This window comes from Ceratosolen solmsi, unplaced genomic scaffold (genome assembly GCF_000503995.2).
Source record: "Ceratosolen solmsi marchali unplaced genomic scaffold, CerSol_1.0 scaffold14, whole genome shotgun sequence".
NCBI lineage: Eukaryota > Metazoa > Arthropoda > Insecta > Hymenoptera > Agaonidae > Ceratosolen > Ceratosolen solmsi.
The window spans coordinates 10,240,873-10,263,791 of NW_011948420.1; the positions used below are offsets into that span (position 1 = coordinate 10,240,873).

The following is a 22,919-nucleotide window of genomic DNA, read 5'->3' on the forward strand; positions in this document are numbered from 1 at the left end:
TTTTTTTTTTTTTTTTTTTTTATTTTTTTTTTTTTTTTTTATTATTCAAGCACTACATTAAGAAACGTCACTTTTATGCGCTTGAGAATTTGCCGAGCGAAATTACTGTTATCCTGTGAGTGAACCGTGTTACACAATAATAGTATTACCATCCATTTTGCTTTAATGAAAATTGTATAAAATTGTTCATTGGATTGTAATTTAAGATTTGGTTAAAGAAATGTAAAGAACAGAAATAAAAAACCTCATAAATATTTAGATCTATCAAGAACTGAAAAACTTGGGCGAATTGGACAATACGTATATTATTTATACGTCGGATCACGGCTATCATTTGGGCCAGTTTGGCTTGATCAAGGGCAAGAGCTTTCCGTTCGAGTTTGACGTGCGTGTGCCATTCCTGATCCGAGGGCCGGGCATCGAGCCAGGATCCGTGTAAGTTTCTCACGTGATCAACCTATAGTATAGCCCTTTTTATTTGATATTCTCCCTACCCATGCGATTACGTTGTAGAATCGTCGTTATATTTAGCTACGTTGCAGAGTAGATGACATAGTCTTGAACATTGACTTGGCGCCGACCTTCCTGGATATCGCTGGCGTTGAAACACCGCCAAGAATGGACGGGCGTTCATTTAAAAAACTCTTCTTCAAGTAAGTCTTTTTTCCATTTCATCATTCTTCTTCCTTTGCTTTTATCCTTTCTTTTTCGCTGTGAAAAACGTTTGGCTTTTTATCAATAAAGATTATAAAAATTTTATAGGCATGAATATACCATAATAATGACGTTATATTATTTTAATTTAATTTTTATCTTATGAACGTTGTTAGAAACTGGGTTGTTTTTTTGGCTAGAACTGCCAATGTTTCGATAGCTTTAATAATTTGCCGTCCGTCCTAGCTGATGCTTGGGTCGGAATCAAGTCGGTGGGTTGTAGAAATGTGTATATTGTGCAGACTTCGTTAACATATGGTTTATTAATAGTTACATTAGTAATAAGCAGTATTCAGTTCTTATAGAAGAGTGTAAAACTTTCTCTTGTCGCAATGATTGTGGTTGCTCCTTGATGGTAACGATGTCATGACGTCTGCTAATGTTGTAAGGATTAGCAGTAATATGCGCACACTCCTATATAGGACGTGTGGCCTAGAAAGTGTAAGGAAATACCTTGATGCTATGCTTCTTGCAGCCGTATAGTTTCTCGTAATGCAGTCAGCACCCTTGACTGCTTGTGAGTTATGGCCTCACTGTTTTAGCTTTACTGATTGACTGGCTAGTTTATTGTTGTAAAATTTGACGGAATGGCTTAATTACAATTAGTGTAACCGAGTGACTGTTGTATGGCAGAAAGCACTGGCTGAATAGATTAGTCGAATAGCGTAATGACTGATAACTGTTTGAATAATTTACTGATCGAATAATTTACAACGAACGTTTAGGCGTAGTGTGCTTCCTTTAAATATCCACGCGGCAGCTTACTTAGCTAGCAACAAGTTATAAGTGTTGCTATGCGAAGACCATATGAACATTGTATGGCATTTGAAAATAAGGCTTTGAAATATTCGAAAATTCTCGGAATCAAATGTTTACAAATTTTAATAGCTAGAAGGCTTATACTTTTCCAAAAGTCACAATAGATTTTTTTTATGATTGGTTATGGATTGGTCTTGTCATGGTGGTCGAAGAAGTCCTTAATGTAGCCAGTCCATCCTTGCCAGGATGGGTATCGATAACTCGAGTGAGAGCCATTTGCATGGTGAGAGGCGTTGATCAGTGACAAGCACCAACGAGCCAATCTTGGTGCCATTTAATGATTAACTGTTACTGCTGTAAATAATGAGCTGACCATTGTGCGCACAATTGTTGTACACGTTGTTGAATAAATTACCAACTGTGATGCATCAGAGAACCCATGTACATATAAGTATGAGGTGCCGTTTATATCGAGCCAACGTGGTGTTGTAATTTCGGTCAAATTGGCGAGATCCTTTCCAATAATTGACCATTGCGAAGAAAGTTGCTATGGCAACGTTTCGTCCCATTGGATCTTATGTAGCAACAGCTCATGCACGAAGATTTTTGCCTTTATCACGACAGATGAAACAGAACCTAATGGATCAAATATCTGAGCGACGTCAGATAAAATGAGGCGTTTAGTAGGATTGTTTATTTCCACCAAATTTTTTTCCTGTCGTGAATGTGAATTTCTCCTGCTTTGAAGACCATATTAAGCCAAGTATTTTGGTAGCGCAATCATCGAACTTGATTGGGGTGTCATTTCGATGCGCGCTGATTGCGGTGATTACATTTTGATGTTTAGCATACCATTTTGCCAACGGGAAACCGCACGCCATGCAGAGATCTCGTAATTGGAGTGCGACTTCGGTTAACTGTTCTGGAGTGTCTGCACTTTCTAAGATGTCGTCTACATATCTGCCATGGGTGATGGATGGCACGGCAAGGGAGAATTTGACTCCCTCGGTTGGAATAATGTTCTGATTGCCAGAAACGAAGTACCTCTTGTTCCATATGTGACTGTTGTCAAATGGTATGTCACTTCTGTCCCTTGTTCGTATATTCACAGGATTCTCTGAAGGTCCCAGTCATTCGTGTGGATTCTTATATGCCTGTACATTTTAGTAATGTCAGTAGCAAAGAAACATCGTTGTCTTCTGGTCTAGATTAAAACATCTGATATGTTGAGAGTCTGGATTGAAATTCGGTCCAATATGCATTATGTCGTTGAGTGACAGACCTGATGTTGATATGCTGGAGCCATTAAATACTACTCTTAGTTTGGTTGTAGTACTATTAGGTTTGAGCACACCGTGATGTGTCAGATAGGATTGAATTTGATGACCGTTAATCTTGTATTTTTGTGCCGGGAGTTTGGGCTCGGTCAAACAAATGTAAATAAGTAGAAATTAAAATTTTTATTGCAACGAATTATTTCATCTATTTATGGAAATTATTATTCTTATAAAATCAATTTTATATATTAAAAAGAAAAAATATTATATTATTGGAATTTTTCTCTTATTCGTGCCCGGGAAATCCAAATGAGATACGTAGAAAAATCTAAGATTGCAATATTATTGCTTATACGTCATATTTACAATATTTCAAGTAAATAATGTTTTTCTAAATTTTTATTATTTATACTTTCTCGTATTTAACAATATCTTAATAAATAATAAGATACTTCTTCTAAATTACCTTGGTTTGAATGTGAAATCCTCATTAATTATTATAGTAACGTACGTACAAGTAAATAACATAATAGTGAAAAAAAAATATATATATATATATATAAAAGTCCTTATATTTTCTACATATAGTAACAAATCTGGACGGCGATCCAAATGTAAATGGCCCGACACATTCCTGATTGAGTCTTCGGGTCGACGCGAAACACCTGAATCGATAGCTGAAGCAAAGGCTCGTGAAGCAAGAAAGCAAGCGAAATTAAATGTCAATACTGCAAGTATAAATGACGACGGTGACACAATAGATTCGGAAGACTCGATCTCTAGAAAAATTAGCGAAAGCAACTCGGATAACGATCAAGACTTTTCTGACATCGACGATATCGGTGATGCCACTTTAGGCGATCATGGTAAACGAGTACTTTTTTATATTTTATAATGTGAAAAGAATTTATTAAATATTAAATGTATCAAAATTTTTAAGCAAACAATAATTTTTATGATTTAAGATAACTTTATGATTTACTGAACATATTGAGAATTGTTAAAAGAAATATTGAAAATTATGCAATAAGATAAAAGTGAATATAATCATAAAAATAAAAATAAAAATAAAAATGGATTGCGATGAAAATATTATACAATAATCTTTTTGGTAATTTATTTTTAACATTTACGTATGCCTTAGTATTGAATACTAAGAAAGAAATTCATAGTTCTTGTAATTTATCAATCTTAAAAAAAAAAAAAAACCATACTTTTAATGATCTCTCGATCAACAAGTTAATCATTTTTGTATTGACTAATTTGATATTTTTCTAATATATCATATAAAACTGTAATATACAACGATTAAATCCATAAATCCATAGCAATCTTTAGGCAAGCCTAACATTTACTTTGACTGAGTTTTACGATAAAGATCGATTGAAGTTTATCAAAGTTGTAGTAGAATGTCTAAAAGTAAATGGCAGTGGTACGGCTTGAGATCTCCTTGGAATTATGACGAATCATACCACTCGGGGATTAATGTTATCGTCAAAGTTTAACGTCACAACTTCATTACAGCTGAAGCTGAGACGGATAGCGAGTCACGATTAGACAACGGCGTGATCCAGCCGCATCAGAGACAGCCAAACAACTTTCATTCGCTGAAACATGCGCGACTAGCGGCCGAGTGCTCACGACCCTCGGCCCAAGCGGACTGCCAACCCGGGCAGAAGTGGCGCTGCGAGAGGGAGGGTCAACGCTGGCGCCGGCATAAGTGCCGAGGAGATGGAAGCCAGGAGCAGATCCCAGGATCGACCGGGGCGACCACTCCCCGTAACGCTTGGAAAAAGTGTGCCTGCTTCACGCCTAACGGCGTCGTTTACAGGCGCCTCGAGGCCAACGACTTTAACGGACACCGTTTCGTCTTTGGCAAAGAGAGCAGGTTCACAGGTCCTTACGGACAAGTGCAGGCGGTCGCTCCTAGACGAGGTGCTTAATTTTTCCCTTGCACATTTCATGACATTTATCGAGCGTTCTATTTTGGAAAAGCTAGAGGTAACGAATATTACGTCGGCTTTTTGGTCATTAGAAAATTTTATTCTATAAATAAAATTTACTATCCGTCAACAATTAATTATGCATTTCGATTAGTATCTTTTTATTTCTCTTTTGCTTTTCCTCTTGAATATACTCATGTAGGATTGATTATCGTTAAAATAATTTCTAACTTTGCCTTGATTTATTCATCGTAAATTTTGTATTAATATTTCAGGTATATTTAATGGAATATTAAATGTTTATTAAAAATTAATAGAATCCGATGTGCTTTTTAATTTAAATAATTTACTTCAATCGATCATGAATAGTTTTAATAATATTTATGGTCTATTGTTCATTAAATAATTGCAAGAAGAAGAAAAACGGAAACTTTATAATCTATTAAAAATTCTGGAGAATCTTATATAATGAATTAAAATGATTATCTAATAAATATATTATTCGAAAGAGTTTTTTTTTTTCATTTTATTTAAATAAATTTCTTTTATGATTGCAGTTTAACAGAACTCAAATTTATCTTTTTATCGGCAACAATTTAATGACTTGGATCGTTTTAAAATTTACAAGCGTATAAATATAAAATATTTTACATGTTACACTTATTTTATATTTATTTATACGTGTGTGAATTTGAAAACGATTTAAGTCATTTGATTAAATCAATTAAGTTTGTTCCGTTCTTACGCCTAACGTACAATCAAACTACTTTCTATCAGTATAAAATTAATTCAATTTTTAGTTTATAAATTTTTAAGAAAGGATCTTACTATCTGTTATTTAAGTACATAAAATTAGTTATAATTATATGCAGTTAATTATTTTCCTTATATTTACATTTTTACAAAATTTAATGTAATTTTAAATTCAGAATCATTACAATTATATGCTAAATATTAACATTAAATTAAATTAAATTCTAATGTATACTTCCTCCAGTATTGCATACTTATTATTATAAATGTTATTAATATATGCAATACTAAATTATCTTTATCTTTTCATTGTGAACGATTGTATTATTATTTATAATAATATGCTTTATTTTCGATGCAATGTTATATTAATAATAGGAGCTATCGTTAATGCACATATAAATATAAATAAATTGTTGTAACAAATCTGCTTATTTTTGTCTTACTTCTTTTAAAGTGCAAGGTTGATTATTAATTAGAAATTTTAAAAGAAAATTTATTTTTTTTTTACTAATAGATTTATTACATTTGTTTACAAAAGTTTTAAAATATTTCATTTTTAATAGGTAAAAGAAATATAAAAGATGGCAAGTTAGTCAGAGATTCGGAAGACTTTGATACTAAGACATTAAATGCTTTTATACATAGTCATTTGGACATTGACGATATAATTACTAGGCATCACAGAATACGTAGAAGTACTACGAAGAAAGATAGTATTGAACATGTGACTAAAATTATGGAGAGCATCGAAGAAGAATTGGATGATCTTAAGGTATGGATCGTAATTTACAAAAATCCAAATTTTCTCCTGACATTCTAACATTGAAATAAAAATTCTAAGTACCATGTTCTAATTAACGGTTCTATGAAAATTCTCCTCGTGTCGTAGAGATAAATTTGCTATCAAAATTAAAATACATACGCAACAAGGCACATAGATTTTAGATTCTGTCCTCCGAAAAACAGAGTACAGTGATAAAGGGCCCAACCTCTCGACTATCACCGTAATCTCATCGCTATACAGACTTATCATAAGTACATATCAGAAACATTAATCATATAGCGATAATTTAATTGAATTTTCTTATCCGCGAGTAATCGCGTAACTTGTGATTATTCTCCGGCATTATTTTTGCACACCTTTTCAAGAAGGAATATGAAAGTTATTTATCATTTGATAGCAAATTTTTTAACAAAAAATAAAGGAAATATTTTTTTTTATCTTAATAAAATGTCTAGTAATCCATAAAAAAAAAAAAAAAAAAAAAAAAAAAAAAATTTTTTTTTAAAAAAAAATTGTTTTGCATCATTGGAAAGAATAAAACTTATTAAATTATCTGAAATATAATATGGAAATTTTAGGCGAAACATTCAAATTCGGATAAACAGTTTACACCAAAATGTTCGATCCTTCCTCGTGGTGATGTAAACTGCACTCAATCCGTTTATAAGGATCCAAACGAGTGGCGTATATCTAGAAAGGAAATCGAACAACAAATTCGTAATATGAGAATGCAACTAGAGACTCTAAAGGCACGTAAATATACAATTACATTTCTCTTTCGATTATCATATGCAACTAGATAGCTATATTAACTGATTATGATTCATGTAGGAGATCCGACGTCATTTAATGCTTAAGCGTCCACAAGTATCGAATAATGAAGAACATGAACAATACTGGCCAAAATATGTAGATGAGACAACGAATAATTCATCACAGTATAAGGGACATTCACGACATCCCAACATTAATAGTAACGTCTCTCATAATCACACAAGTCGGCATCACCGAAAGCATGAAAAAGACGTTCATCATGGCTTTGAAATTTCAACCAATTCAAGTCCCATTGTTTCTAGCGGTGCACGCACCGTCAATTATCAGAACAGGATTTTCAGCGCCGGTAGTGAACAAACGACAGAGAATTCCGCCTTTTCGACGTCAGGAATGGAAGGATCGATGGCTTTAGCAACGCCAAGACCAAAAAAAAATGGTTGTCGACAGAAAATCGAGAGTGCTAGCGGCTTACAAATCAATACCGATGACGAAAAATATCAACAACGACGTAGAAAAACTCATTTACGACGAAAAAACAATACCTTATTAACAAATAGTGTACACGAAGATATTGTAACTTCGGATGCAAGATCGACCGAAGCTACGGTGGAAATTACCTTATCGGAAAAATACTTTGTAACGGGAAACGAACGTAATGACAAATCTTCTCAAGTATGTTATTATATTTATTGTATGATTTTGTAAAAAAAAAAGAAAAAAAAAAGAAAAAAAAAGAAAAAAAACCTATATATAATTCTTAGTAATTTAAAATTAAAATCATAAATTGAAATAGGTGTAATTAATTAATAATAAGCATATAGAGTAAAAATAACGAGTTAATTCAAGAATTTTTAAAACTTATCTATTAATGACAATCTAATATATTTAAATAATGTACTATGGGAATTTATGGGAATTTGTCTATATAAATAAAAAACAAAAATTGAATTCAATTTGAGATTTAATTATATCAAATAATGAATTTTCGTAATTAAACTACGCAAATGTATTGTTAAAAGACATTTACGTTAAATATACGTTTACGTACTTTCAGAAATATATAATTTTGAATTTGATACAATTATGTAATTTTGCTCGTTGAAATTATTATAAATAATATTGCCTTATAATTCAAAAGCTATTACCAACTACTTCAACAATATTAACCAGCGTAAAGGCAGCCGAGGACTCTTCGGATAATTCACTTCTGAGACGAATAGTACAAACTACTGATAATTATGAACATCCTTTGGAGTCCATTGACAAATTTTCGATTTCCTCGACTGATAAGCCTACTAGTCGTACATGGATCAATGAAAGCACTATGAATATAATACTACCAACAACCTCGATATCTTCAATATCATCAACGAGTTCAACAGGGACAACGACAGAGACAACCATCAGCGCGGCTAACAACAACGAAAACTTAGAATGGAATCTTAATCCAAAAAAAACTTCAAAAACATCACATCGGATTAGACCAATAACTAATTTAAATAATCATGGTCGAAAAGATGAGTTCCTCGATTCAACGGATAAGCAAACGCGAAAACATCCAACGTCGTATTCTTCTAAAACACCATTAACACAAGAACTTCAACATAAATGTTTTTGCGAATCGGATACTTACATTAGGTAAAAGAGCATAAGATTGCACGTTCACATCTTCTTAATGTAAATAATTAGATATTTTATATAACTGCAAAATTTAAACAGAATAAAAAAGTTTAAAATAAAATTAAGGAAAAATAGATAAATTTACTATTTATTGTAATACCATGTAGAAATAGCCTGGTTATGTATTTTAACTACATTTTAGTAGAATAGTGACTTATTTTTTTGTTAAAACTTTATGTAAAACTACTAATTCTTATAGAATAGTAAAATATTTTAAATTTAAAATAATTTTCTATAATAATTTTAAAATGACATTTCTAATGATTTTAATACATTTTTAAACTTTATGCCAATAATCATTTATAAAAATTGCCTTTAATTCAACTACAACTAAATTATTTTCAATAAATACATAATTTTTAAAAATATAATAAAATATTTATCAAATAACCACAAAAGTATGGAGTTTAAAAATCATTTTACCATCATTTTACCATATTTTCTAATATTTTATATTAATTTTCAAATATTTGATTCTAAACAAACTATCTAACAATAAATTAGAATATACTTTTGTCCCAATATTAAATAGTTTTGCGATTATGTCATTCGCTAAAAATTATTCCAAATAATACGATTTGATATATATTTAGTAGATGAATTAATTAACAATATCAGATTGGAATTTGATGGAAAGGAGAAAAAATAATACTTTAAAGATCTATGTATCGATATTTAAAAAAAATTTTAAAGCCAGCGTCATTAATAATTCAAATTATTGAATATATTAGAGACGAGAAGGAGGTGGCGAAGGAAGAAAAGCGAAGACTCAAGGAGGAGCGTATACGGAAGAAAGAGCGCAAGCTCAGGAAGAAGGCCAAATTGGAAAAGGAGTGCTTGACGGAAAAAATGAACTGCTTCGAACATGACAATGATCATTGGCGTACTGCACCCCTATGGAACGCTGGACCTTTCTGCTTTTGTATGAACGCCAATAATAATACGTACTCCTGTCTCCGTACCATTAACGCTACGCACAATTTTCTTTATTGTGAGTTCACCACTGGTCTCGTCACTTTTTACAACTTGCGAATCGGTAAGCCCCCTCGTTACATTTTTAGATATAAGCACGTTACTGAATAAAAATTGATATACTTTTATCAATGTTATTATGCGTCTATGGACAGGAATTTGCCTAGAGTTTCTAAATAGAAGGATTAATTGTCTGTCTAGAATTTGAAAAATTCTTTTCAAATACAATGAACTTGTAGAAATCATATCGATCTTAAATTTTAATTTATTTCTTGAATTTTACAAAAATTAGAAATTAAACATTATTATTACATAACAAATATTATTAAATCGTTTTTACTACAATTGGTATATTCATTTATTGTTCCTTTATATAATTCATAAACGAGAATAAGAAAGAAAAACAACAATCTAATACGTCTAGGGTGTTTACAAAATTTTATTGTCGAAAATGTGAAGAAATTGTATTCGCGTCACTTCCAAATTACGAGTCGCCAAGAAAGATTTTGGATGTTTCGTAGGTCTTTTCAATCTTAACACTGAACATTGAAGTCGGAACTCTAAAATCTCCATAAATGTTTCACTCCGAATCCCTCCAATCTAAGAATCATGGTGCTCTTGCGGTTTATACATAATCTATACAATAAGTAATAAAATGAAAAATAACGAATTAAAAAAAAAAAAAAAAAAAAAAAAATTAAAGTCGGCATCGTCTACATAGAGTATGTGACATACCTCGATGAACGCAGGAAATATATTTTGTAAAAATATCAGTTGAAAATCAGTTGATTTTGAAAATAAATTTATATCTCTTTATAGACCCATTTGAGCAATGGAATAGAATATCCTCGTTAAATCCACTGGAAAAGTCATACCTGCATGATCAACTAGAGCACTTGAAACGATGCAGAGGCACTCATGATTGTACCGTGGGTGTTGCAAGAGAAAACGTAAAAGATATGCTTATTCAGCAACAGCAAAGATCTATGCTCAAAAGAAAATATTCCGATGCGTTTGGTGAGTTTAATGAAAAATAATGCAATTAAATGTGCAAAAGTACGTGAGAATCATAAAAAAAAAAAAAAAAAAAACAATTCGATTTCTTAAATACCTAGGTGAAACTTTCGTTCCATCAACTTTACAAATAGTCAGTGATAGTGAATTACTTCATTCGCAAAATCGAAGACGCAGTAAAAAATGGCCCTAGTAATATTTCTATTATTCTTATTATAATAGGTTTTATAATTATAATATTTCTAAAACTCATTTTTTATTTTGTAGTTTTTGGAATAGACATAATCGAAGCTGGCAAAGTAGCAGGCGATATCATGATGATATAACGAGTCTAAGAAGGCAGCGGCATCACACGTAGTTTTATTAATCAATTGCTAATTTGATTTTACTTTTTGTCAGTACTCTTACAGAGATATTGGGTAATTAATAGTTGTTTTTAACATTACTTTATTTAACAAAACATAAAATGGCAAAAATCGCAACTAATCCGCCATCTCTGCTAAGAGTCAATAAATAAAAATATAACTATGATTTAAGGAATTTTTAGATAAACTGTATCCACTCATTAAAAGCAAATATGTAAGAATGGGCAATTTTAATTCATCAAAGAGATTTTTTTTATAGAATTATAATTCTGATGTGCTTGACTGTTAAAAAAAAAAAAAGGCAAATTACTGCTTACATAGGCTGCCTTGACAATCAAGAATATAAAAAACGTAGCGATAAAATTGTTTCAAACATTAAATATTAATATTTCAACAATTAACAAAAAATTATCCATGTTGCCCATTTGCATTATGTAGCAAATAGCTTTCTTCTGATAATAAATTTGTTTTACCAATTCTAGTTGGCTAAGTGAATAAATATCTTAAAGGAAGGAAAACATAACATTTTTCCTGTCAATGCTATTTTTAGAATGATAAAATTGTTTTAACTTAAAGTAAATGTAATTAATACAAAGAACATTAACAACAATACAAAAAGAATCAATAGTTTATCATAAGCTTTGACTTCAAATTGCTTTATGTCATTAAATCATTTTGATTTTCATAAAATTTTGTTTACACAATGCCATTGCCAGATGCATTTTATATTAATATTTATTATTCAGTATGAAAAATTAGAAAAAATATAAAGCATCTACTGTATATTTAACTAATTTTCAATATGAAATAGCGTATGATTTGGTATATCTTTTTTTATGCAATTATTTAAATAGTTTTACACTTTGGAGATACAATAAAAACAATAATTACAACATTGTGTTAAAGCATGAAAATTGAATATGTATATTAAATAATATTAAAGGCACGTAAAGCCAATGCCTCCGATAAAAAAATTTCTCTGAATGACGACTTATGTTAAATTATATAATTTAAATATAATGTAAAAATATTTTCATTTCTACTAAGTTTAAGAAAAGTTGTGTTTCATAAATTATTCGATTAAACTATTTTAATTTGCTTAAATAATTTTAAGCTCTAGAAAATAAAATTTCTTTGTTATAAATTATTTTGTTTTTATTATATTTTTCTTTCTTTCTTTCTTTCTTTTTTTTTTTGTTGTTTTTTTTTTTGTTTTTTTTTTTGTTTTTGTTTGTTTAAATATTAAAAATTCATTTTTTTCTTTACAAATCCTTATAAATCTATGTTAATAATGCTGAAACAATTGAACTGAATTGAAACAAATATTTTATTAGTAAAAATATATGTTTATAATGAGTGTTTAAATGATTGAAAATACTCTCTTGGCCTGATATTATTAAATAAAAATAGTACAAACAATATGATATGATAAATACTGCAAAGTGATATTTTATAACCTAATCACATATTGGAAGAAGTAAAAAACTCTTCGATACAGATTTATCCATCATCTTTTTTGGATTATTCATTTTAATCGGAGGAATTTTTTGATTATTCTACTGTTGATAAAAGATATACATATGAATTTGTTACATGTATTTGTAATTAATATAAGTTATATTATTTATAAATTTTGAAAATGTATAAAACTTTGGCATTAAAAAATACTTTTGAAACTATCTACACTACTATATTTTATTATATCTTACTTGTAATAAATAATATATGCCATCCTTTTTATTTCACTAAATAGAAACATCCAAACTTTTCAATGGATAAATTTTTGAATATTTTCACGTTCTATCTATTTATTATAATAGTTATGGCTTAAAATACTAAATTTAAAAATCGAGTGTCTCATCAAAATCATTATAACTTTCAAAAATACTTAATTTTGGTACTTCTACATTAAAGTGTTTATTAATATTATTATCTACCGACTTGACTGTAAAATCTGTGGAATTTATATTATCACAATCGTCTATCATATTGATATTAATGTTGTCATTGCTGTTAGATAATTGAGTTTCTAACATTACACATGTATTTGAAATATTGTTCGTATCTTTTATATCTACTATTTCTGTGGTTTCCTCTGAATATGTTTCTGTAACATTAAATGCTTGTTTGTTTGTTTCTGTGAAAGAACTCTGCAGCTTATTATACGAAATATTATTTTCATCTTGAAAATTATGCAATCTACTTTTAAATTCGTCATCATTTTGATTTTCATGTATATAATTAAACTGCTCCTGTAAATTTGTTGATTTCTCTCCTCTCTCAAAATTTATCCTTTGTATATTAATTCGACAATCAGTTGGACATCCTTTAAAAAATACCTACAAATAATTAACAGAAAACTCAATAAATTAAAACATAAAATAAATATATAAAATTGAAAAATATTCTTTAATTAGAAATTGATGAATGATTTTATAAAATTATTGATTGGATAAATCTATTAATATTATCACTATATAAGTTACAATCGTTTAATTATTAATTATTCAACTGTACATATTGCTTGGGATATTTTTTATTATTATATTTATCATTTTATAAATAAAGAAAAATAACAAAATTTTATATTTAAAATATTTTATATATAATATATATAATAAATATATATTCAACAATTAAGTAATAATAATTTCTTTTGAGATACAAACATGATTTAACACAAATAATTAAAAATTATAGTATCTATTTTGTTTTTGTGTGATATAATAAAATATTGCAATCGTTGCAAAGTAAAATTTGATTTCTTAAATTCTTTGAAAATGATTCCTCGTTAAATTTAAGGTAATATGGATAATAAATTTAATTGTTTAATGACAATGTAAAATAAATATTAATTGTAATTATAATACATACATGCATCAAATCTTGTTTTGCACCACAAACTTTACATTGCCATCGTTTTGCTTTTTTCTTGATATGACCCTATAATAAAATAAAAAAGTTAATATAAATTTGCATATTAACTCTAATATTATTGTATTAACTTTTATATACATTATTAAAACATTCTATTTTGTATAAATTAATTTTCTTAGGTTATATTTGAACTTTAATAATGATGCAAATTCAATGAAATTTCGTTTTAATTTATTTTCTTAGTAATGAATAATTATTCATATAAAAATTACCTGAAATATTTTACATGAATAACATTGTAATACCCAAGTTTCTTGAAACATTTTTTTATTTCAATTATTAATAATTTATATGAATTAACGAACAACTTAACAAATTTACTATGAATTTAGAACTTAAATTCAAATTGAATTAGAAACTGTAAAATCTGACACATGTAATATTATTGGCTTCTATTTAAGTTTCTACCATCGGGAATTCGTATTTCGAAAACTTATTAAAAATGGCGAATCTAAGAGGTGTATTTACATTTTCTATGATGTGCCAACATTACATTTAATACATTGAATATTGGTAAATTTCGTATTTTATTCATTATTATTGAAATACCCATGAAGCTGTAATAATCTTTGAGAATTATATCGCAAACATAATGTTACCGAATTTTACAATAAACCACAAACAACATTTACAATTTTTATCCGAACAATCTGCACAAGGTAAAAGTCTAACCTTTGTTTCCTCTTATAATAAATAATATTATTGAACTTTTGTAGCACTACAATTTTAAATCTTCATATTTTTTTTCAGTATTACAAGATTTTTGCAAATTAGCATTCGATTATTTGCAAAAAGGACCAAATTTTAAGCTTTACAGTGCTGCAGCACGTACGTAGTAAATTGCTATTTATGCATTTATAATATTTATAAACTTTAATGTTTTTTTTTCATATCTAAATGAATGAATGACTTATAAATAATTTATTTTATTGAGAAAAAATACTTTAATACCTAAATATATAATCCTGCATAACGTTATAAAAAATCTAATAGAAATATGTGTTCAACGAATATTTTCTTATAACATTTTAATATAAATAGTGCATCTATTGCATTGCATTCCATCGATTATTAATTTTTATATGAAATATTGAATTATTTCTTATGACAATTTTTATTGTTGAAAGATTTAAGGGCATCCAGTGTTGATGCAATATTTTTCATAGTTTTATTGATTATTTATTTTATTTTCAAAATGTATTATTAGATTTATAATTATTTATTTTATAGGAAAATAAAATAGTTTAATCCAATTTGAAATATTTCAATGAATAAAAAATGAATAAAAACTCAATTGTAATAATATTTATTTATTTCATTCGGCTCTTAAGAAATACTAAAAATTACTTATATATATGCCTGTTTTATATTATTTGTTTTTACTATAAAGTATTCATTCAAAGAACTTCTATATTTCTATATTTCATATATCGATGATTGAGCAATATTATTTTAAATATTCTTATACAGTTTTATAGAATAATTTTCAAATGATTAATTTAAAAAATGGTATTAAACAATTTATCGTTTTATTCAATAATTTTGTAACTAAATTAAATAACGCTACTTAGAAATCAAAAAGTAATATATAAAAATATATTAAAATAGTAATATGTACTATTAAGCAAAAACTAAAGTTTGTATTCTTAAAAGAATATTCATTAATAATTATAGAGAAGTTACAAGTTGAACCTCAAGTTATCAGAAATTCAGTCGAAGGTCTTCTAAATTTATTACTCGAGTGTTGTAAATGTAAGGTAATATAATTTCGCAAATAATTTCAAAAATATTTATTTTATTTTATTCCATTTTGCTAATCATTTATACTGCAACATTTATAGCTTGAAAAAAATATTTTTCAAGAAGTTGTTATAGGATTAGGTTTTTCCGAAGAACAAGAAAATGTATTGAATAAATTATATATGATTAAGAAACAAGAACTGTCAAATGCACTTTTAAATTTTGGTATAAAACTACCTCAGTATCATGACATGGAATGGAGATTTGAAGTTCAGGTATAAATATAATTTATGGCTTTATAAAATATTTTTATATAATTAGTATAGAAACTTAGTATAGAAAAAGTTTAAATTGGATATAAAATTTTATTATTATAATATTGAAAATAAATAACGAATGTAACATTTTAGATTGCATCTAGATCATTACTTCGACAAGTGATTCCATTGGTTACTTTGGATTTTTCATTAAAAAATACTTCGAATTGCGATGAGATAAAGCATGTTTTGTTACAAACTGATCCAAACAATTTGCTGCATCTTGCCCAAGAACTTGAAACAGCTGTGCATGAAGGCCATAGTAGATACATAAGAAGCATTGCAAGAATCGTTGATTAGTTCTCACAATATTGTTACAAAATCATATTATTTATATTATGTACATAGAAAATAAATTTGCTTATAATACAAATATTAGATAAATTTATATTTAATTATAAATTTTAATTTCATTAGAATTTTGAAGTAATAGTAAGTTTGTGGATTTTTATTTTTACATTACACTTTTATACAATAGATCAAAATTTCAAATCAGCTTTATATTTCAAGAACATGCAAATAAGCTGTTTTAAATACTTGAGACAAATTATAAGAGACAAAGACTAGCGTCATCCAACCTTGAACTGATCCAAGAATATGCAGAAGGTTTCAGTTGAATATTTTATTGAATAATTGTATTAAAGTATTAAAGTGTGCATTAATATAAAAAGGTAATTGGAATATTTATCATTGTACTGATCGCAATCATTCAGTAACCGCAAAGTTTTTATATCCTATTAATTTAGTCTTTTTATTTCTAAAAATTTTCTTCGGTGCAAATTATAATTTTCTTAAGTATGTTGATTTTACTATGATAATATCTATTTTATGCTAACTAACTAATTGTGAATAAATATCTTTTCTATAGTGTATCATAATAAAATTAAATTGTGTTTAAAACATATGCAATAAAGGTACCCAAGTTAAGAAGTGTATGTCTGTCCACAGGAAATGGATCTACTAGTGCCTGCTACTTCTAATATAACTGCAAATGCTTTAACAACTACAATGATTAACATTATTCAGACTACATCCATAACAGGACCCCATTTCGCACATCGGATCATGAGCTTCAATAATGAAACCGTAGCGGATAAACTGCCACCAGAAATGCTTCATCTCGTCGGTGCACATTGGTATAATATATTCATATAAAATATAACACTCTACTATGATCATAATTAAACGAAAGATTAAATGTAATTGAATTAATTCTTCAATTCTCAATTAAGATTGCATTACTTAAGTTGTGTATAAATAATATTTTTTTTATATATTTTCTTAGGTATCAATTTCCTCCCCTATATTTTCTTTGGCACAAGATTTTAGGCTTGGTTATGATTTTTCTTGGATTAATTGGTTGGGCTGGCAATGGAGTTGTAGTATATATTTTCTTGGTAACACCTAATCTCAAAACACCAAGTAATTTACTTGTAATAAACTTAGCATTCTCGGATTTTTTAATGATGACGATCATGTCTCCTCCTATGGTTATCAATTGCTGGTTTGAAACATGGGCTTTGGGTATGAATAAGCTTGATCTAAAGATCGTTTCGATAATGATGTTTTATGATAGTCACAGAAAGCAATTATTTTCTTAAAAGGTCCTCTAATGTGTGATATATATGCATTAATTGGTTCCTTATGCGGCGGTGCCTCAATATGGACAATGACTGCAATAGCATACGATCGATATAATGTTATTGTAAAAGTAAGTTGCAATTATTATTATTTAAAATGCTATGAAAATGTATTACAATTTTAAGAATTAGCCGTCAATTAGAATGATTTTTCTTTATTGTCTTTTAGGGGATGTCTGGAACCCCATTAACAATGACACGAGCAGCTATTCAAGTTATTATTATTTGGCTTCATGGATTACTGTGGGCTATTTTACCATTAATTGGATGGAATAGGTAATTAAATTTCTCCAACCAAATAAAAATATATAAAATAAAGTTTTTTAAGCTCCATAAATTTATTAGGTATGTACCCGAAGGCAACATGACATCTTGTGGTACTGACTATGTATCGGATGAATGGCTCGGGAAATCTTATATATTAGTATATTCTGTTTTTGTTTACTATACGCCGCTTTTTTCTATCATATTCTCTTACTATCATATTGTTTCTGTAAGTAAAAATTCTTATTTATTATGTATTAAAGCCTAAGTTGTATTTGTAAATATTGTTTCACCTCGTTAGGCAGTTGCAGCTCATGAGAAAGCAATGCGAGACCAAGCTAAAAAGATGAACGTAGCTTCCTTACGTTCGGGTGAACAAAGTTCGATAAGCGCAGAAGCAAAGCTAGCCAAAGTAATGGATTATTAATCATTAAGTTCTTTTCTTAAAATTTTTGTAGAGTATGAAAGGAAAAATAATTAATTACAGGTAGCTTTAACAACTATATCTCTATGGTTCCTGGCATGGACACCATATTTAGTAACCAATTATATGGGAATTTTTAATAAACAGTACATCACTCCTCTTTGTACTATTTGGGCATCTCTTTTCGCAAAAACAAATGCTTGCTATAATCCAATAGTTTATGCATTCAGGTAAATGTATGTTGTAATATATTTGTAATATATATTTGTAATATAAAATACAATTTTATATTACATAATATATTATAAAAATATTATATATATATATTATTTTATATATATTATATATATATATATATATAATATATTATATATATATATATATATAATATTATATATATATTATATATTATATATAATATTATATATATATTATATATAATATATAATATATAATATATATTATATATATATTATATATTATATATATTATAATATATATATATATATTATATATATATATATAATATTTTATATATAAAAATATTATAAAAATATAATATAAAAAACAAATATTTGTAATATAAAATACAATATTACAAAATGTGTGGAAATTTTATATATCGATGATATAATATTCTCGTTACAGTCATCCAAAATACAGAGCTGGATTAAAGGCAAAACTACCTTGTTTAGTTTTTGGAGATACAGACGAACAAAAACCAGCTAAAAAACAGGCTAATGATGCTACGTCAACTCAAACATCCGATGGCAAAGCATAATTACTCCTCTTGGTTATCTATCATATAAAGAAGACAATATTATTGTAAAAAAAATTTACTTCGTATATTCTTTAATTATATAATTTATTTATAAAATTTTTCAAAAAGCACATTAAAAAAATTATATTTTATATTTTGTAGTAGCAAATATAACAGTAGTAAAAATGTTTTCTTTGCCATATCTCCAATGTCTTTAAGAAGTATGATCATGTAAATATTACTAAATATATTATTATTATTATTATTATTATTTTATAAAGATAATATAAAGTATAAAAAAAACAACGTTACTTTTATTCATCGTTTAAACATCAAATTAAGTTTTACTCTAAATAATTCATTTGGTGTTTACTTGCATATTTATTTGCACAAATCATATAATTCCTTATTTTGTGTTTGTTTGTTTGTTTATTTGTGTGTGTGTGTGTGTGCGTGTGTGCCTGTGCGCGCATGTATATAAGGATTTTGCAGTAGCATAGTACATAAAGTAAATCAATATAATAATGTATTGTTAAAAATAACATTGATTTTTTTTATTATTTTTTTTTTTTACATAATGGTTTGGGATTTATTACTTCTGAGCTTTTTACAATAAATATAATACAAACTATAAAAATAAAAAATAATTTTGATTTTACTATAAATTATATTAATATGATATTAAAGTTGAATAAATTTATTAAAAGATAAAAGAATCAATTATTCAAACAATTTACTTATGGCCTTACGGTAAATATTTGTGCAAAATATAACATTAGGAAGTTTTCTTACTTTAAGAGTTTACATAAAATACAAATTCTAACTTTGTAATCGTAAATTATTTTGATATGAGATTTTTAAACTGATATTAAAATGAATCCATCGAACGTAAATTATTTATTATTATTTGTTGTTCTTCAATTTTACTTATGTATAGTAACATATAGTTTGGCATTAAAGATAATATTCATAAATAAAATATAATGACAGAAAGGATTAAATTAAATTAAATCTTCATTTAACATGTTTGCTATGATCAGATAAATAAATTCATTTTTCAGTTCGCCAAAAATTATATTACATTTTTTATACATCGCTGCATATTAAAAGCCAACTTATATAAATTAATTATTAATTTTGGAGCACATTTGACTAAATTTTATATATTTTGATTTTGACTTTATCATGATAATATTGTTTAATATAAAATTTCAATTTTGTTTGAATTGTACAGTGATTGATTATTGTTTTAGCTTCGCATTTTTATAAATGCAGAAATGTGTAAAATTGTATTACATTTGATTTGTAAATATTTAATTATAATTTTCACATATAAATAGAAATTTAATCACTCGAAAGAAAATTTAACAGAAAATACGAATAATTATTAGTTTATCTTTAGACATTTTTAGAATTAATAATGTCAAGTCTACAATTTAATTTTTTATGAATAATATATTTACTTTATATAATGATATTCTAGATGTATTTGACCAACTATGTCATTAGCATTATTTTGATAGGAATTTTCAACAATCTTAATTGTTATTATTAACCGAATGCATCAAAGCAATGAAAAGATTTTGACTGAATTATCGATTATTAAAATATTGAAAAATATTAGAAATTACGTAAAATTGTTTAAAATATGAACGAAATTGCATATTGTATTAAAAAAAAAAATATATATATATATATATATATATATATATATATATATATATAGAAAATTAAAACATTTAATTAATTACATTATGCAAACTTTTCACAATATATATATATATATATATATATATTAATATAACATTGGCTTATAATGTAATGATATTTCATTTTTCTTTTTGTAAAAATATATTCAATTATAATAGTTTAGAAAATCATTTTGTTTTCACTATCGATAATACATAATAATGATTCCATGATAATTATTTAGTGAAATAATAATCGCTTTTTATTATTGATGCCTAATAGTAGTTAGTAAATAATGAATATTGTTTATAACATTACTTAATTAAAATTGATGTATTATATTATGTATAATATTATGTATAATTGATGAATAATATTATCAGATAGTATGAAAGCAAATGTTAATAAATGAATAACTAAAGTGTTTTTGCATGTTGAATGCATACAGGATTTATTTCAACTTACAAAATTAAATTACAGATAAAATGTATAACGCCGCTGTAGGGTTTCGTTAAATAACACGTCTAAATTCTGTAATATTATATCAGGGCGAATATTATACAGCCATAGATACGCGCTTTATAAAAAAATATAATAATAAAGTGACCACCGCAGATAAGTTATGTTAATATTAAATAAATCGGTAAATCGATAATATATCCGATGACAGATTGAACGACTTATGTTGTGGTGAATGACAAGTCGCAATTCTATTACGGATGATTAAGTTACTATGATTGACTTAACAATAACATTTATTTTAACGTAAGCACATAATATTGATATACTAGGATCGATTTAGTGTGTATTTCGTGATTCTTTGGCAATTATTAACGTAGATAATTAACATAAGTGACATTGTTAAGTTACTAATACAATTTACTTTCAAATATTAGGGAATCGAATACATCCACCTTAATAATGTATTACCGTTTCTTGTACAATTTTAAAAATTGCTCTGTATGCTTTATATGCGTGTACATGTTAAAAGTTTGTTTAGAAGAGGGACAAATAGACAAGCAACAAATCAAGCCTGAGTGGATCAGTTACAAATTTCCAATACAGAAGTGACACTTTCTCAAATTTCTCTATATACTATTATCATCTCCATTCATCAATATTTACAAGTTCTTTTTTTTTTTGTTTTTTTTTTGTTTTTTTTTTGTTTTTTTTTGTTTTGTTTTTTTTTGTTTTAAATACAATCATGTCGAATTACATGTATTTACCTTTATTTTACAACCCTTTCTAATCTACACTACCCTTTTCAATGTAAAAAGTAACGAGTTAAAAATTCTTTCGGTATCTTGACTTACTCGTAAATATTGCAGTAACTCTTTCCTTTTCATTTTAAAATTTCAATAAAGTTGCATTATTTCTTGACGTTATCAACCTAATTTCCATATTAAATATCAAATTAATTTCAAGTATTTCACATTATTCGTGTGAGTGGACTCTCGTCGTATAACATTTATAATTGCTCTTTTAGAAATGAAATTATAAGAATTGTTTGGCCGTTCATGCATTTGATTTATCGTTGTCCGCAACTGTTGTTACGCCTGAAACAGTGGAGACGGCATCGGGAGCTGGTTGTTCCGCACAAGATAGCGAAGGGAATCTAGCGAACAGAGCGGCTCGGTACTTGGGATGACTAAAAACAAATAAGCCATTACATTTACATATAATGTCAATTGTAATATCATATATTACGAGGAGAGACAGGATTGATAGATGAAAAAATGAGAAAATAATTTTTATAGGTAATTCCTGTAATTAAGAATCATCATTATTATTATTGTTATTATTATTATTGTTATTGTTGTTGTTGTTGTTGTTGTTATTATTATTAATAGAATATTAATGTTGTGAAAATTCAAATTATTAGCCGAGCAGCGGCTAATTGATTTTCATTGCGATGCCAGAATATCAAGTTTTACTGATTTATTCAACGAAACTTCAAACTACAATTTAAAAATGTTACATAATATATAAACTATTAAATATTATTTATATAAATTAAAAATTATATGTAATAAAGATATTGCACAACTAATTTGTGAAACGTTGTACAAAACTTAATATATATATATATATATATATATATATATATATA

General features: G+C 27.1%; 4 protein-coding genes across 4 annotated transcripts in view; 3 read left to right on the forward strand and 1 right to left on the reverse strand.

Annotated features, from left to right (window-relative positions):
• Sulf1 (Extracellular sulfatase Sulf1) overlaps nt 1–11,133 on the forward strand; it is a 49,897-nt gene extending 38,764 nt beyond the window's left edge. The window contains exons 6-16 of the mRNA XM_011498333.1: nt 260–435; nt 543–653; nt 3,339–3,616; nt 4,275–4,685; nt 6,013–6,221; nt 6,812–6,982; nt 7,065–7,679; nt 8,137–8,645; nt 9,419–9,723; nt 10,479–10,676; nt 10,775–11,133. Of these exons, the coding sequence (XP_011496635.1) occupies nt 260–435; nt 543–653; nt 3,339–3,616; nt 4,275–4,685; nt 6,013–6,221; nt 6,812–6,982; nt 7,065–7,679; nt 8,137–8,645; nt 9,419–9,723; nt 10,479–10,676; nt 10,775–10,866 (3,075 nt within the window). The 3' untranslated portion in view covers nt 10,867–11,133. The remainder of the gene's footprint in view (nt 1–259; nt 436–542; nt 654–3,338; nt 3,617–4,274; nt 4,686–6,012; nt 6,222–6,811; nt 6,983–7,064; nt 7,680–8,136; nt 8,646–9,418; nt 9,724–10,478; nt 10,677–10,774) is intronic.
• Nucleotides 11,134–14,567: 3,434 nt separating this feature from the next.
• Nucleotides 14,568–16,391, forward strand: LOC105361102 (COMM domain-containing protein 2). The gene is made up of 5 exons (XM_011498205.1): nt 14,568–14,634; nt 14,726–14,803; nt 15,650–15,732; nt 15,817–15,990; nt 16,126–16,391. Exons 1-5 carry the CDS (start codon nt 14,568–14,570, stop codon nt 16,330–16,332), a joined length of 609 nt encoding a protein of 202 aa, XP_011496507.1. The 3' UTR covers nt 16,333–16,391.
• Nucleotides 16,392–16,882: 491 nt separating this feature from the next.
• Nucleotides 16,883–19,237, forward strand: Lop2 (long wavelength sensitive opsin 2). The gene is made up of 8 exons (XM_011498207.1): nt 16,883–17,168; nt 17,318–17,556; nt 17,637–17,743; nt 17,842–17,948; nt 18,018–18,165; nt 18,238–18,348; nt 18,424–18,590; nt 19,009–19,237. Exons 1-8 carry the CDS (start codon nt 16,984–16,986, stop codon nt 19,139–19,141), a joined length of 1,197 nt encoding a protein of 398 aa, XP_011496509.1. The 5' UTR covers nt 16,883–16,983; the 3' UTR covers nt 19,142–19,237.
• A 2,747-nt stretch (nt 19,238–21,984) lies between these two features.
• Nucleotides 21,985–22,919, reverse strand: part of Lop1 (long wavelength sensitive opsin 1) — a 7,828-nt gene continuing 6,893 nt past the window's right edge. Inside the window, exon 6 of the mRNA XM_011498208.1 lies at nt 21,985–22,457. Within this exon, the coding sequence (XP_011496510.1) occupies nt 22,325–22,457 (133 nt within the window). The 3' untranslated portion in view covers nt 21,985–22,324. The remainder of the gene's footprint in view (nt 22,458–22,919) is intronic.